This window comes from Falco naumanni, chromosome 1 (assembly GCF_017639655.2).
Source record: "Falco naumanni isolate bFalNau1 chromosome 1, bFalNau1.pat, whole genome shotgun sequence".
Taxonomy (NCBI): Eukaryota; Metazoa; Chordata; class Aves; order Falconiformes; family Falconidae; genus Falco; species Falco naumanni.
The window spans coordinates 87693781-87709791 of record NC_054054.1 but is presented as its reverse complement, the minus strand read 5'-3'; the positions used below and the strand labels follow the sequence as shown (position 1 = coordinate 87709791).

The 16011-nt window shown below is 47.1% G+C and overlaps 1 protein-coding gene across 1 annotated transcript; it reads left to right on the top strand.

The window, feature by feature from the left end:
• The first annotated feature begins 180 nt into the window (after positions 1-180).
• On the top strand, positions 181-5857 carry SDF2L1 (stromal cell derived factor 2 like 1). The gene is made up of 3 exons (XM_040603454.1): positions 181-410; positions 1132-1328; positions 3321-5857. The coding sequence occupies exons 1-3, from the start codon at positions 242-244 to the stop codon at positions 3597-3599; spliced, it is 645 nt and encodes a 214-aa protein (XP_040459388.1). The 5' UTR covers positions 181-241; the 3' UTR covers positions 3600-5857.
• The last annotated feature ends 10154 nt before the right edge of the window (positions 5858-16011 follow it).

Below are 16011 nucleotides of genomic sequence, written 5' to 3'. Positions count from 1 at the left end.
CGCCGCTCGCTCTGATTGGCCATCGTCTTCCCTTGGCCCAATGAGCTCCTCCTGCTGCAGGGCTCCAGGTGGGGAGGTTACTCAGCCGTGGCCCAATACGGAGGCGAGGCCCGGCAGAGGCCGGGCGGCGATTGGCCGGCCGCGGCGCTGGCGCGGGCCGATTGGCTGGGCTGGCGGGGGCTGCGGAAGCGCTCCGCTGAGGGAGGCGGAGGGGCGGCGGTGCCGGGAGGGTTGTGGCGCGATGCGTGGCGGCTGCCGCCTCCTCCTGCTTCTGCTCCTGGCGCTGCTGCGCGGGCTGTGCCATGGCCGGGACCCGGCGCCGGGCGCTGTTACCTGCGGCTCGGTGCTGAAGCTGCTCAACACCCGCCACAGCGTGCGGCTCCACTCGCACGAGGTCAAGTACGGCTCCGGTGAGCAGGGCTGGGCCGGGGGGCGCCGTGCTGAGGGGTCGCGGGCTGAGGGAAGTGGCGGGAACGGGGAGCCGTGAAGGAGGCTGGGAAATGGCGGGAACGGGGAGGCGCTGGGGGACCGGCAGTGAGAGGGGCAGGAAAATGGCGGGAGGGCGGGGGCCAGAGGTTGCTGAGGTTCGCCTCTCTGGTGCGGAGGGAGCAGCAGGCCAGGGGTGGGGTTGTGGGGTGCGCTGGAGACCAGGCCGGCAGCGGAGGAGGCTGAGACCTGGGTTGCGGGAAGGCACTGCAGCCGTGCTGCGCGGGAGCGGGGCTGTGACAGGGATGCTTCGCCCTCGTCCCTGAGGTAAGCCCTGTTTTGTGTCCAGGGCCTCAGCGGTGTCGTCGCAGCCTCTGTGCTGGCAACAGGGGTGCTGGTTTGTTTGGGGATGCAAAGAACTTGGTAGTATTTTTGAGAAAGGCAGGATGGTGTCAACAGCGTCCGTCATGGGTCAGATTTTTCTTTTGACAGTTTGCATCTACTAATACATGCTCTGTTTAACTTCTTCAATCTGAAAGACTGTTTGGTACCAGCATTCCAATTGCAGTCAGTAAACGTACTGTGAGAATTAAACATCTCTTAAACATGAAGTCATGAGAACATTAAGGCAAATTTCTTTAGTTCTTTCAGGACTTTTTGAACTGGGGAAGTGGGTTAAGTCCTCCTGCCATTCTATTCAAACAGGAAGTGGGCAGCAGTCAGTGACAGGAGTTGAAGCTTCAGATGATGCTAACAGTTACTGGCGTATTCGTGGGAAGAATGACGGCAGTTGCCAGCGTGGGACGCCAGTGAAATGTGGGCAAGCTATACGACTTACCCATGTTAACACAGGAAAAAATTTACACACTCATCACTTCCCATCACCACTCTCCAATAACCAAGTGAGTTGTTTTAAATCTTAAGCTTTTGTATAAGTAGTGCATGCTGTTGACAATAGTCTCTCCAGTTTCTCATGTTTTTGAAGAATCAAGCTTGGGTACCAGCTGCCAGAAACAGTATGTCTATGCATATCCAGAGTACAAGTATTTGCTTTTCTGCATATTGGAATAATGTGTTTAAGTCCCTGATGGATATAACATGTAATATATACCACTGTCGGTATTTCGTACTAGTTCTAACAAATCTGCATATTTTTTTTATTCTGCACTTGCTACTGGGAAGACTGTTCTGAAATGTTAAGCAATTCCAAGGTGTGGGAGACTGGGCGCCTTCCTCAACATTGTGAAAATTTCTCCAGAGCGAGGCAACTAATGTGTTATAACAGTAGGCATTCCTATAACCAAGCTCCTTGGTGATCCAATCTACTAGTCATCTTCTTGCTATCCTTATTTTAGTTTGCTGTTTGTATTTATCTGCTCTCCTTCAACAGGAAAAATGAATCTGCTCTCACAATCATATATTTAGTTATCATTTTGTACATATCTAGAAGAGTATAATTTCTGTTATTACATCCCAGTCTTGTCCTTGAACAAATGCTTCTCCAAGACTGAAAATCTCTCTTAAAATAACTAATGCAAATTTATTGAAAGTTTGTCACTAGTATTCATTTTAGCGTTCCTTCAGGCTATGTAGATAGGTCATTACATCCAAGGCTGGAAGAACTGACTCTTAGTGAAGAAGGTTTGTCTTTTACCATGAGTAAAGTGGCTGAAACGATAAGGTCCAGTTTTGTGTAGGGTTATCTAGATGATCTTATTAAAACAAAAGAAGTGATGGGAAAATAGCATTTCAGAAGAATTATTTAAAGAACTCTTAACCCTTCCCCCAGTTTTCATTTGTCAGTTTAGATAATTTGTGTAATGTCATTGATATAAAACTATTCAGCAACTGTCATTGTGTTTCTTTGGTTTTGCTACGTGTTTGCATGGTATGTAGGCAAAAGGAAAGTTTGCATGACTTCCCAGAGATTGACAGGACTGTGACTTATGACATTATTGAAATATGATGTAGTTATAAACACAAACTTTTTTTATTTCATATTCTTAACAGAAGTTGGATTTTCAGTTAGTATGTTGTCTTTCACAGTTTTTGGACTACATAAACTTGAATTAACATGACCCTAAAATTTTAGGTTGCTAGGCACACAGTATTGCACTTCTATTTTCAAGTTGTTCATCACTTCTAGTTACCAGATTTTTAGGAATTAAAGGCTGTCTAGAGTCCTAAACAGTTGAAGCTTAGCCTGTCTGGTTTCTGGAAATGCTTGGCTTTTTTTTGTGCATAATGAAACCTAATCTCTTAACTTTTGTTTTAGCAGGAATTCATTTGCTTTAGTGGTCGTCTTTGTTTTTTTAAAGAGCTATTCATCTGTCTATCTGAAGAAAGAGTGTAAACCAGAATAGTTGTTCACCCAGTTGTAAGCTTGGTATAATTAAGTAAAAAAGGAATGTGATTACTTAATAAGCTAAATTGTTGGGACATTATAATTAAAAACACATGCTGAAAAAAACTGTTGTAGTGGTAACTATGAAGGTGGTCATACTACAAAACTAACTGTCTACAGTTACAAAATCTTGAATGAGGAAAATTTGCATCAGGCATTAGTGTTTTCTTTTGAATTTTTTCTCAGAAGGATTGCTCCGATCTCTGTGCTCAAGTCCTCTTTCATTTAATTTGTAATGTATGTTGGGGCTTGTTGGCACTTTTTGCTCAGATTACATGTTGGAGTTTGTTGGCACTTTGTCTTCAGATTGTAGTGGTAGAAAGTTACTGCTTCTGGATTTGATAACTTGACAAAGCAATGCAACCACACTTTTTCTTTCCTCTTCATCCTTGCCTTTAAACTCTGTTGACTTTGCAGTTGATATTTTTGTGTGTGTGTGTTGGAGGTGTTTGCTTACATTTTCACTTCAGGAAGTTTGTGTCTCTAACAGGAAGTAAGTGCCTTTGGTGATGATGGCGAAGGAGATGACCTCGATATATGGATTGTGCAATGCAGTGGGACTTACTGGGAGCGGGAGGATGCAGTGCGCTTCAAGCACGTGGGAACTGAGGTGTTCCTTTCAATAACAGGGGAGCAGTATGGCCATCCCATTAGAGGCCAACGGGAAGTTCATGGCATGCCTACTGCTAATCATCACAACTATTGGAAAGCAATGGAAGGAGTCTTCATCAAACCCAGTATGGACCCTGCAAAACATGATGAGCTCTGAATTTATAGAGGATCCAAAATGCTTCAGCTTACTCCAGTGTCCGGAGATTCTAATCCTTGGTCTCTTATAAGTCCCGCCTTGCCTAAGTGACTGACGTTTGGTATTACTGAAGGGCATTAGTTCATTCTAGGAATGCAGCACTTCCATGGGGAGTGGCGTCTGCCACATTCAGCCATTGAAATTTATTTGGCGAAATCTTTTCTGAATTTTCAAGCTTAATGGGTGGAACCAGTTCATACGTCTTAGTTTTTGTTGTCATTTGTTTTGCTCGTTCCTTTTTCTCAAATTTGAAGGAAATGGAAAAACTGAAGTAATACATTTCTGTAGTCCCAAGTACAATAAAACTTTGTCTTTTATAATCTTTTTCCAATTATAATTAAATATTTGGAAACTGATTTCTACTTCTTAGTGAGAAAATGTTATTAATGAGGAGATGGAGTGAGTCTAGGAAGGGAAAAATAGTTCTCAAATGTGGTGTCTTTTGAGTAGCTTGAAGTCAGCTATTCAACCTTCCAGAAGGAAAATGTCATCCATTTGAAAATTGCTTCCAATGTCTTTCTTGAGTTTCATTGCATACTGTACTGGAAGAGTTGAAAATACTGTGTATGTTGGAGTAAGAAGACCAAGTTTTTATTTATTCACTCTCTCTAAAAAGTTCAGATTTTTTGGTAATAGTGATACTGCTACTTGTCAAATGGTAAGACTGCTCTGTTCAATGAACTCATGCAGAAAGCTATGGTTTCTTTAATTAATATTAGAATTTTATAAAATTCCATGTGGTGCAAAGGAACAGTTGAATTTGACTTACGTTGGACTTGCATGTCACTCTGCAAGATCAGTATGAGAATCCAGATGAATAAGTAGTGGGGCATATGCCCATGTGGGGTATTTTTGTGTAAATCCAGAAGAAGAGAAAAAAGAATCTTGGACAATAGCTTGGTCCTTGCTTTTCGACAGAATGCTATGCTCTGGAGTGCTAGCAAGGAATCTTCATTTAACAAGTCATGAATTTCTGTGTTCCTCTTCCTCTGTGAAAAAAACCTAATTCTTGAGTGTGTTTTGTTACGTGGTGTTACTGGAAGTACTGATTAAAATTCAAAGTACTGTACATTTGTACTAGTTGCTTTAAACAGGAAAGGTCACAAAATGAGTGTGAAAAGTCAAATAATTAAGATGTTCTTGTCTCCATGTGTAAATAGTTTACCAATTACAGTCTTAATTAGTCAATCAGTTAAAGAAGCAGGAAACTGATTTACTGCTTTTACAGCTCTAGTCACGTGCTGCAGTGTTAGTGTTTGTTGAGAAGGTGCAACAGGCAATTGCAGTTAAGCTTTATAAATATACCTGCTGATACGTGCTTCCTACTCTGTGATGCCTCATGCAGTTGTGCTATACAGGCTAGCTTTAGGTTTTATTTAAGGGTTTACTACTAGTGAAGATCCTTCATACCCTATGGAACAAGAAATCTCTGTAACAGTTATTTTGTGTACCTGATTATTTTTCTTCAAAGGAAAAGGTAAGACACTTTTTCAATGAATCTTAGTTGCATGTAGGTACTTAAGGATTATGGGCATTTTTGGAGTGTAAGTAAACTAGCTTTTGCTGTTTTGTATTAGAAGTAAACTTTTATGTGATGAATGTTTCAGGTTCACTGATATTCCTGACTAATTGGTATTGAAGTTGTAGCTATAAAGGGTAACTAAAAACAAACCAAACCTTCTGCATAAACAAGCTGACTCTTCTTTCCTTTATTAAAAAGGAGGGCTTTTCTTTTGAAGTTGGTATATGAGTAAACACAAAAAGAGTGGTAGCATTTTGGCAGGAGGAAGAAATTTGGCAATGAGTTCTCTGTCACTAAGAGCTAAACGCTTTATGCCTAAACCATATGGGCTTAGTGTTCGTGCACCTGTGGAATACTGACTTGGCTGAGAAGGGGTAGAGCTGTGTTGCTCATCTCAGTCTGTGCCGGGTACTGTCCCTACCCACTGTTTATCTCTGCCTGGATGTTTCTGTCCCTAGCAAAGATATTTATCAGTCTTATGCTTGAGTGGGATCTCACTGGACCTTTCTTCTTCTTTGCTGGATTTGAGACATATTGGTTTATTGAGGTTGGGAAAGAACTGACTTTTTGTTCTTACTGCTTACTTTCTAATATGATACCAGTTTTGAACACATTTGTACCTTTTGTTCCTAAGGAGCCAAGCGTCTTCGCACATGTGTATCCATTAATGCCTTATTTAAAGACATGTTCAACAGTATTCCTGTGACCTGAATTTCCTTCACCTTTGATTCTGACCAAAGTGCAAATCTCTTGGCCTTAATATTTCACTTGCACGTGTCACAATATTTTTTTTCAGTTTGTATTACTATAAAAGTTGTGCTGGCAGACTCTTATTTAAGGCTAGCTAAAGTGAATCTTACTTTGGGAAGGTCTAACACAGCATTAAAATAAATATTGGTACTCATAACATGCTAAATGCAAACTACAAAAGTCATAAGTTAACGTAGGAAGTGCCAAAGCTTATAGCTGTGAAAAATTATGGCTTGTGTTAATGTGCCTTCCTTTCTATATAACTTCCAGATTTAAAAGGCTTGTGTTAATATCTGTTTAATGTCATATTTTATGTTTCAAATTGAAGTATTGAGATTTCAGAATCTAACTCAGGTGGGTTTATTTTCTTTGGCTGCTTACCATTCAATTTTTTAGTCCTTCCTCCACAGCTGAGGACTAAAGACTTGAAGAATCCCGTGTTTTATGTTGTTGGGTTTTGTTATTTGTTTTCTGTATGATTTTTATAATCTGCCTAAAGGTGTTGGGACTCTTGGGTAAAACATACGAAATACTGAAATGTAGATATGAAAGTTGGAATGCTGTTTTGCTTCTTTCTTTCCCTTTATTTTAAGGTGATAAACTGAATTTTGTAATACCTTTTGTCAAAATTCTCTGTACGCTTCAAGGTTAAGTGAAAACTATTTTGGCTTCTGATGCTAGCAGAAAAACTTTCAAAAATCTTGACGGGTGCTTTCTAGTTTCTTGCTTGCTACTACTACAAGAACTCTGGAAAGCTGCACCAGTGTTGTTGTTTGTCCTTTAAACTAGAAAGCCTTTTGGAAAAAGAATTAGAGGGATCCTTATTTGTGGTTGTTCTCAATGGGAATATTTACTAAAGGCAATCTACCTACTTTGAAAATGATGTCAGATGTGGCATTTTACATATATGTATCTATCTGGTTCAATGTAGGATGACAAAAGAGAACCTTAGACATGTTAATTTTGGAGGCTAAGCATAAACCAATGTTTTGTTTTAATTTTATCATGTTTGGGAATAGTAATTGGGTCTGTCTGTTCTTATTAAGTTAAATTAGCATATATTTAAAAAAAATCAAAACAAAAAAATTACAATCAAAACAACCCTGCAACAGTGATGCTCACAGCATTATTTTTAAGCCAGTTGGTTTTGCTGAATCTTCTTTCTCTTCTGCATCTCTTCTCTAGCACTAGCTGTCGCTGTAGATGCACCATGTTTCACACCTGTACTAGGCAGGGGCTGAACCTTAGAAATAGCTTCTCCTAGCAGCAGCATCTCACCAGGTGTCGGATGCCCTGGCTGGCATGCTTACTGGCTTTTTGGTTGGGTTCTCTGCTGAGAGCTGGGAGGGATTTGCATGTGTAGGGTGCCATGATGCTGCTGCCTTTCTTTTCCTAGTTTTGAGTTCTTATCTGTGCCTTTTTGATTTCTGCAGTTCTCTCTTCAAACACATCTTCCCATAATCCAGGTCTGGGCCACCATTCAAGTGTTGATAATTAATTGCTTCATAATGTGGCTGTTCCATCATTTGCCTTTCAGGAGCCAATGTGTTTGGCCTTACTAGATACCACCCATTGTGTCATTAAGCTTTTTAGGGAAAGAGTTCAGGAAAAAAGAGTTACTCTTAAAAAGGAATTCTCAGAGCTAAGGAAGTGCTTTCTTCTTCTAGTCTCCTTGATTCTGTCTTGTGGGGTAGGAAGCACGGGGGATGGTTTGCTTCCTGGAGAAAGAATAAAATGTTCAGCCTTATCAACCTGGAGTTGCATTGGAAACACAAGGCAATTAAAACTTACCTTAGGGTATGTAGTGTTTATTATGTATGCAAGTCACAAACAGTAATAAACTTTAGGGTCCTAAGGTTGTTTTAAATACTTAGAGGAATAAATACATTACACTTTCTCCCCTCCTCCTGCTGACATTCTAAGTACCTCAGTGCTCACCTGTTTTTAAGTACTTCAGCAGGACCTTGAGTATTGATACCTCACAACCTATTTTTACTCTGTGCAAAAAGACAGGATACCAGGAATAGCTCCTTCTAATCTGATTCCTGAATCAAACTTGCAATACTTTCAGCGATGTGTGAGAATTGATTGAGGCATGGTCAGATGGTTCCTCTGAGTACTGAATTACTTTGGGTGTGTATGAGACAAGGAGGGAATATAGTGGGCACCTTGAAAGGCTTCAGCATCCGCACAGGTCAACACATCTTTCTCTTTAAAATGCAGCAAATTAAAGCAGTTATAAAAGCCTTTTACTATATTTGGTGTTGCACTAATTCTAAATTAGCATAAAGTTTGCAGTGGAATTCTCCTGTGACAGCTCTAGCTGTCAAGCCACTGTTTTCTGTGGGATTCGGCTGTCTTCAATCCTTTGGGAAAATGGTGTCCAGCTTCATTAGGGTTAGAAGCTGTATGACATCTCAAGGGCACCAAACCCTCACGAAACACATTACAAATTAATCGGAATGTGTTCAAGCTATAAAGCTGCCTAATCAGTTCCTATATGCTTTTTTAAACTATGAAAATAATGCACATGTGCTGGCTCTGCATGTCTGGAGGTCTGTTGAGCTTGGACTTGCATCTAAGACTCTTTGCTAGATCTTTGTGATAGTCATGTATTCATTCACCTAACCTTTGTTTTGTGAGAGTACTGGTTGTAGTAGAGCTGTGTGCTGTACTGAAAATAGAAGTCCCTGAGGTGAATCTAGTGTAACTCAAACTACAGCTAAATATAAGACACGGTGGGTACCCACCCAATGTGACTTTTCTTCTACTGATGCTTTCTCGGCCCCATCTCTATCTGCCCGGCCGCTGGGCTGGAAGGGTCGGGCAGCTGCAAACCCCTTCGCGCTGCTCCGGGGGCTTGCCGGTGCCCCCAGCCAGCACTGCCACTAGAGTTTTTCTACTCGCTTAAAATCCAGATGATTGCTCTGTCCTGCCTAGGGAACGGCTCTTCTGATGATCTGCATCCACCCTCGAGTGGCGAAGATGCGAGCAGGGCTGTTCTGAGGAAAAAGGGGCGGGCGCGTCTCCCTCCTCCTCCTCCCCCGCTCCGCCTGGGAGCCCGGGCCGGGCCGGGGGGCGGCCGCTAGTGAGCGCTGCGCCGCCGCCCCGGCAGCAGCCCCACCGGGTCTCTGCAGCGTAGCTTTGATCGCCGGCAAATTTATGCTCTTCGAGGGGAAACAAATAACATCCGCTCCCCCCGCTATACTTTGCTAAGGCCATCAGCTGCTGTAAGACCTCCTGTGCGGCCGCGTCTCGCGTTCAGTGCGTTCTGCCAAGCCGTTACCGCTCGGTTATTTGAAAGGCAGGTTTTAAATATTGGCGTGGGCTATGAAGCGATGCTTTAGGTGTTTCTGTTTACTATCTTTCTAGAGGATCGATAAAATGCGGCAAAGGCTGAAGTCTTTTTGCTTACAGTAGACACTTAAGGCAATTACCTGTATCATAAAATTAAAAACCGGTTTGCGCTCTGCGGGGGGAGGAAAGACACAAAAGGAGTTAAACAGGGAGCTCTCCTTTTTCTGTCATCTGTAACAACCCAGTTGCATTTTGTGAAATGTCGAAAGCAAAAGCTAAAATCAAATGATCAGTTTCTAGCCAGTATAAGACATGTTGCGCGTCAGCGGTAATACTCACATGAACGCATCTTGTTCCCAGTGTAACTCACCCGGCTCTTGCCTGAACCGCTTCCCCCAGAGCGGGTTCTGTGCCATCGGCCGTGGATTCCCTTTGGCGTTAGGATGAAAGCCGAACTACCATCCCCTACCGAGACGGTGTCGGTTTGCAAACCGGTGGGAGGCTGCAACCGTCGGCTTCTCCCCGCTACCCTGCGGAGCTGCAGCTCTCACGGGCTGCGTGGGTCACCCGCGCCACGGCACGCTAGCCGTTGTCGGTGGGGACTGCGGGCTGGCGGGTCCAGCTCCCCTCCCTGCCGGCGCGGTTACTGCCGAGGGCTTTGTTCATTTGCTAGGTAGACTTAGACTTGTCTGCAAATCAGCCTGGCAGTGCAAGTTCGGTTTCTCAGCATCACCTGCCTGCCGATCCTCCTAGCAGAGCGGAAAGATGATCTTGAACAGGAGCCTTCTGCGATCCCGGGTACCAGTACTTGACAGCCAGCCTCTGCTAGCGGCGATCCTCGGGTGATGGGAGGAGGTTTCCTCCAAGACCTGCTTTCCGTAGCCGAAACCGTCCTCCCGCTACATTCTGCCCCCTCCCCTCGTCCCTCCCCACCTCCTCTCCGCCTTCTCCGCCGGGCACGGTCGTGGTCTCTCTGTTCAGCCTCGCCCGCTGCAGCGGGGCGTGGAGGGGAGCGGGGAGGTCCCACCTCATGCGCGCAGCCCCGAGCCACGTGTGCCGGCGCTGCCGTGGGCTCAGTCCGGCTCCCACGCGTGGGAGAGCTCCTCGCCGGCCGCACCCCGGAGGGGCTGCACACGGCAGCGCCGCCGCCCTGTGCCCGGTGGAGAGCGCGAGTCCCTTCCCGCTGCCTCCATCCGACTTCTAGCCAGGTGGCAAGTTGAAAGCGCGGTAGCTCAAGAGCCCGAAAGGCTACAGACGGAAGCGTTGGGCTGGGGAATTACAGGGGAGCGGTGCCTCCTTGTGCCAAGAAAAGAGAGCAGCGCGTCCGTACCTGCCCAGGAGCGGGAGCCGAGGGAAACACGGGTGCTCCCGGGTGCCCGGACCGCTTGTACAGCATCTGGGGTGTTCGGAGGACTCCGTGTTTATGGAACCTCGAACCGTGTTGCTGGAGGGTTTCCAGCCCTGTTCGGCTGCTGATGCTGTAAAGGAAACTGATGCGCCTCCAGCAGTTCCCATTATACTACAAACTGATCTAGCTTGGCAACTGGCTTCGATGGGCACACGGAGTGTGATGTGATAAAATAGTTGTATAGGCACTTGTTTAATCACCTGTCTACTCTGCTTTTGTCCTCCCTGCTTCTTCAAAACGAGAAGGCTCATGAGTCGTGCCACCAACATTTGATACTGGGCTTGTGTCCTGTGTGCTTGTGACTCCATCACCAAAAAAAGGCAGTTGTAGCATTAAGCCCGGGCGGCTAAAACAGACATCGGGAGGTGTGCAGAATGTGAGGCTTCTCCTGAAACTGCACCCAAGGGAGCACCATCTGCTGTCTCTCTTGCAAATATTATACTTTTGAGCGTGTTACCTCTGCCTTTGCTGGGTGCGGGTGTGGAGATGATTACTGTGGAGCTGGAGGCAATTTTCTATACAGCTGCACAGCAAAACACGTTTATGTTGTGCTGCATTTCCTCAGTAATACAAACCCACAGGGGTGAGGGTGGCTCTCAGTCGAGCTTAGAGACTTCGGGCTCCGGGGCAGAAGACCTTAAAATGTTAAAATCTGTCTGTCTCCCTACATGGCCGCTGTTTTCCCTCATGAGATGAGAGGCTGTTCACTGTGAGTGATGAACTGAATCCTTGCTAAAAAGTCCTAGCAACCTCGAATTCCCCCCCCCCCCCCCGGTCTCGGCTCTGGGGATAAAAGTGCTCCGTGTTGCCCCTTGGGCAAGCTGCCTTTCCCGGGGCTACAGCTAGGCGCTGGAGGGCAGGAAGGATGCTGCTCAGCAAGGCGGGGTAGGGGGTACGGGGGTGGCCGGCCGGCCGGCCAGAATAAATGCATTTGCTCCTTGGGGCATAAATTCTCACCAGGGAGAGCACAGCATCCTTCCTCCCTACCCAAAAAGGTAGAGGTAACTGTGATTTTTGGAAGTGGCAGCTGGAGTGGAAGGGACGCCCTCCTCCGGGAGAGCTGTGATGAGTAGCGAAGAAAAGCCTGAAAACCCTCCCGAGACCTGAAGTTTCACAACGCAACTTTTACAGCCTCCTCCCCAGCGCCCAAAGCCCTGCCAGGGAGCGAGCCCCGCCTGGGCACTGTGTCCCCGCAGCGTTGGGGGGCGGCGGCTCCTGTCTGCGGGCAAGTGGGGTCCCAAATGCGGAGAATATCAGAACAAAGTGAATATGCGTGTCGGTGATGGAGAACGAGGGTTTCTGAGCCCGGCGGTCCCCGGCAGGGCAGGGGCGCGGACCTGGGGGCGAACGGCGGTGGGAGGGGGCCGGGCAGGCGGGCGGGGGCTGCGTGGGGCAGGGCGCACGCGTGGAGAGGACGTACAATGAGAGCTGGCTAAAGGAGGGTGCTTCAGCATCCTCAGCCCTTCCCTGCCCGCCGGGGCAGCAGCTGCTCTGCCCCGTAGCACGCCCCTGGCTGGGACCCGGCGGCGGAGCTCCCGCCGGCTGCGTGCTGCGGGAAGGGATGCTGCAGGAGGCGGCGCTAGGAGGGCTGGGCTGAGCGCGACGCTACATGAAGAGGTGATTTTTGAAGGGGAAAATAGTAATGGAGAACGGCTCCTCTTTCCAGGTTGCTTTCTGTGCTCTTCTCCATAGGAAGGTTGTCCAGTCTAGATCGTCCTTGCCAGAAAAACATCTTGACACTAGGATCATATTTTCTTATTCGTGGTGCCTTAAGAAACCTTAGAACAATGATTATCTGTTTTTCACTATAAGACACTGGTTCATACTGAAAGAAAGGATGGATCTTGTTTTAGGCTAAGTATTGAGCCAAATAAAGTGTGAGCTAAAGTTGAGGGGTCTTTTGGAAGGAATAGGTGGAGCCATGCTTAAGGTACTGGACTGGGACTGATGGCCAGTACTTGGTTTGTAGCTGCAGAACTGAGTAATCCCAAACAACATGTTGGTACCTCTTGGTCCCACCTGGAAGAGGAAATAGGTTTTCTTTGCCTGGTCTATGAGCGGTGCACTGGGACTGGGGCCGGTGTCTGGGAAGCCAGCAGGAAGGCTGGGTGACATGCCCTTGGCTGGCCAGACAACCCCTGCCCTCCCCAGTGTCCTTCCCCTGCAGCTCTGCAGAGCGGTGGAAGGTCACCCGCTGCCTCTCTCCCCTGGGCCTGCTTGGAGCAGGTTAAAATGGCGATGGCCACCCTGTCCCTCGAAGGCAGCAGTTTGTGTGGCCCTGCCGGGCTGCCCGGGGGCTCCGGGTGCAGGTGGGAGCCGGGGCATGGCTGGAGGCAGGCTAGGTGTCTGCCGGGAGCCAGCGCTCCTTCGGGGGCTCCTGTGGCTCGGCTCGGCTCTGCGGGGTGACAGGGGTTCCCCATGCCTCGCAGCCCCTCTCTGCCCGGTGCCTGCCGCCTTTCTGTCACCGGGACCGACCGGCTGTGGGTGGAAGTGCGGCGGCGGGGTCGCCCCACAGTCCCCCGGGGTGCCCAAGCAGGCTCTCCCGGCAGTGCGGCCGGAGCAGCAGCGGGCTTCCTCCAGGCTGCTCTCGGGGCATTTGTGTGCATCAGTGGGTTTACGATTGAATAGAGAAGAGCCAAGGAAGGATGTGCTTGGATTTCAACGCTATTTTAGGTAGAAATAATCGGAAATGTGTGAGTGAATAGCCTGAGAAATACTTACTGAGAAGTCTTTCCTGCTGCATATCTGTCTCCACGCCCCCGCCACACCTCCCCCACCCCCCATTTTATTGTGTGCCTCCAAGTTTATAAAAATATTTCAAGACGTCTGTGTCCAGCAGTGGCTTTAGTCGATGTCCCCTTTGCACGGCCCTGAGCCTGCTCCCCCCCGACTAGGGCCGGTGGATGTGATTTTTTTGTGTCAGCCTCCGACGGAGGGGCAGGCAGCCGTTCCGAGCACACCTTCCCTGACAGAAGGGGGGCCGCACTCTGCACTCCTCTGGCCCAGTGAGGGAGGCTCCTCGGGCTTGGACACCTTCCCTTTGGGCAGAGCCCTGCAAACAAAGCGGCGGCGCTGACTGTCCGCGGGTCCTTTCAAGAGCTACGAGCCACAGACCCTCCGAAATCCCCATGCAATCCCTTTGCAGAGGCCGGTTTCACTTGGCAGCAGCTGTCGGGCTCGGCCGGCTGCTGAGCACCGAAGATGAGACCCCGGCACGGAAACCCGTTCTTTCTGCCGGCAGCAGCGCGGCTCAGCGCTGCCCGTCCCGCCCGTCGGGGCAGCGAGCGTGGAGCGGAGGCCGGGAGCAGAGGCAGGCTGTTGGCTTTAACCCACCCGCGAAGGGTTTCCCTGCTGTAGTGCCGACAGCCATTCAGCTGGTCGAGGCTTTCAAAGACCCGTTACCCCAGCTCCCTTATACAAAGTACGAATGGACGTTATGAATGGCTTCGTTTTCCCGACTTAAATACTATCCTGGTTCCCCCTGCTTCTCTTTAAATTTTCTCCTATGCTTTTTCTGTGTGTGTGAGAGGTGTTTTTAGGGGATTGGTGGTTGTTGGTTTGTGTGGGTTTTTTTTTCTTGTAATCATTTACCTTTCCATAGGGATGTATGTGTGTGAAGAGGGGAAGAAGGGATCAATTCTAATCAGTGAATTTGGCCAAAGATTCAACAGGGGAACACCAAAACTATCCTTTTACTTGCTCCAAATGCTGCTGTAAACTCCCTAAATGAATCACTTGGTGTTTGGGGATGGGCAGAGAGGAATCCTTAGCTTTGCTGGTACTTAAGTTGTCTGTAACAGCTTGCATGTGAAGGTGGCCTCCATACTTCTCTAAAGCTGTTGAGAGATCCCCTTTTCCTTCAGAATGGGAAGTCTTTCTTTTTCTGCTTCTCCTGGAGCAGAGCCTCCTTTTTGTTTGAATTTTCAAAATAATTTAGATATGTGTTAAAGGTGTAACCACTGTAAAAAGAAAACAGGCAACAGAATTTTCTGCTGGTGAGCTGTGTAAAACCAGATTGCTGTCACCCTAAACTTGTTCTGAAACATGATGGGAATTCACAGTGGAGGAACAAACCAGTTTGTCTTCTAGCACTTTGTGATGGTGGCTTTCATACTTTGTATAACTCCCTATTGATTTTAATTGGGCTAACTGCTGGCAAAGATGTAGCGACTCTTGGTAAAGGTGTTTCTTCTCAGGAGGTCATTGTGTGAGGGAGGAGACCCCTGCCCTTTGTTGAAGTAGTAGTAGCAGGGTGACTCTTTAAAATATTTGACTTATTACACCCATGCAGAATGGCACATGTGAGTTTGCACTGCAGCTTATTGTTGTCACCTGATTATTCTGTGTGTCTAAGGAGGTTTACAAGACAAGGGCTTGCCTACCTCCCAGGTGAGTGAGTAAGCAGGATTTTTACTGAGTCTGTGTTTGATGCTGAGCCCAGGCAGCATACCTAGTTCCATGTAGTACCACAAAGACTATTTTAGTTTGCCCCAAGGAACTTCCATTCTCAATTAGCCGCCCACCCACTGTTCTGCTAGTTCCTTATGGCAGAGATCTCTGCCCGTGGAGCTTCTGGTGACAACACACTAAAGAGAGGAACATGGTTTTAAAGCTCTGATGCTTTGAGACTCTTCTTCCCATCTGTTCACTTCTGAGCAGAGGGATGGGTCCTTTGCATGGGCACAGAGCTGTTAGATCCAGGCTTTGCCTGGGGAAGCTTGCTGTTCCCTGGAAGGGTTTAGCTGGAGTCTCAGAAGTTTTGTACAGATTGAGCCAGGCTTCAGCTGAAAAGCTTGGTGGATAATGCCATTGTCAACCCTCCAGTGGAGCAGTTTGACCACCTGCTACTTCCTTTGGATGGGAACAGGATGCTTACTGCAGGGCTTATCAGGAGGGAATATACATACTTTCAAGGTACCCCATGTAAATGGGGTTCTCTGGAGGAGTTAACAGGGAATACCTTTTTCCTAATCAATGGCAGCTAGGATTTTTTTTTTTTTTTAATATATACCTCACCCTCTTTCTTAGCACTTAGTTTGTCATAATTGCCAGAAAGTATCTTGTCTTCAGTGTGTGCTGGGATGAATCCTGAGGACTGGATATGGAGCAGTGGCAGGATATGGCCCTAAAAACCAGCAGCTTGTGCTTCCTGCAGGGAAGTGGCTGGCTGTGGCAGCCCTTCTAGAGGCAGTGTACACCCTCCACTGCAGTGGAGTGAGTGCAGTGCTGACCAGCAGGTCCAGAGGAAAAAAAAAATCTATTGTGCCTTGGTTTTCAGTAAATATGCTATGAGCTACCTGCTGGTATTGGGTCTAATCATAGGAGTTTTCCCCTCAAAGCTGTGGCTGGATTTATGTTGATCACTTTAAAACAAATCTCACAGATATACTTAGTAG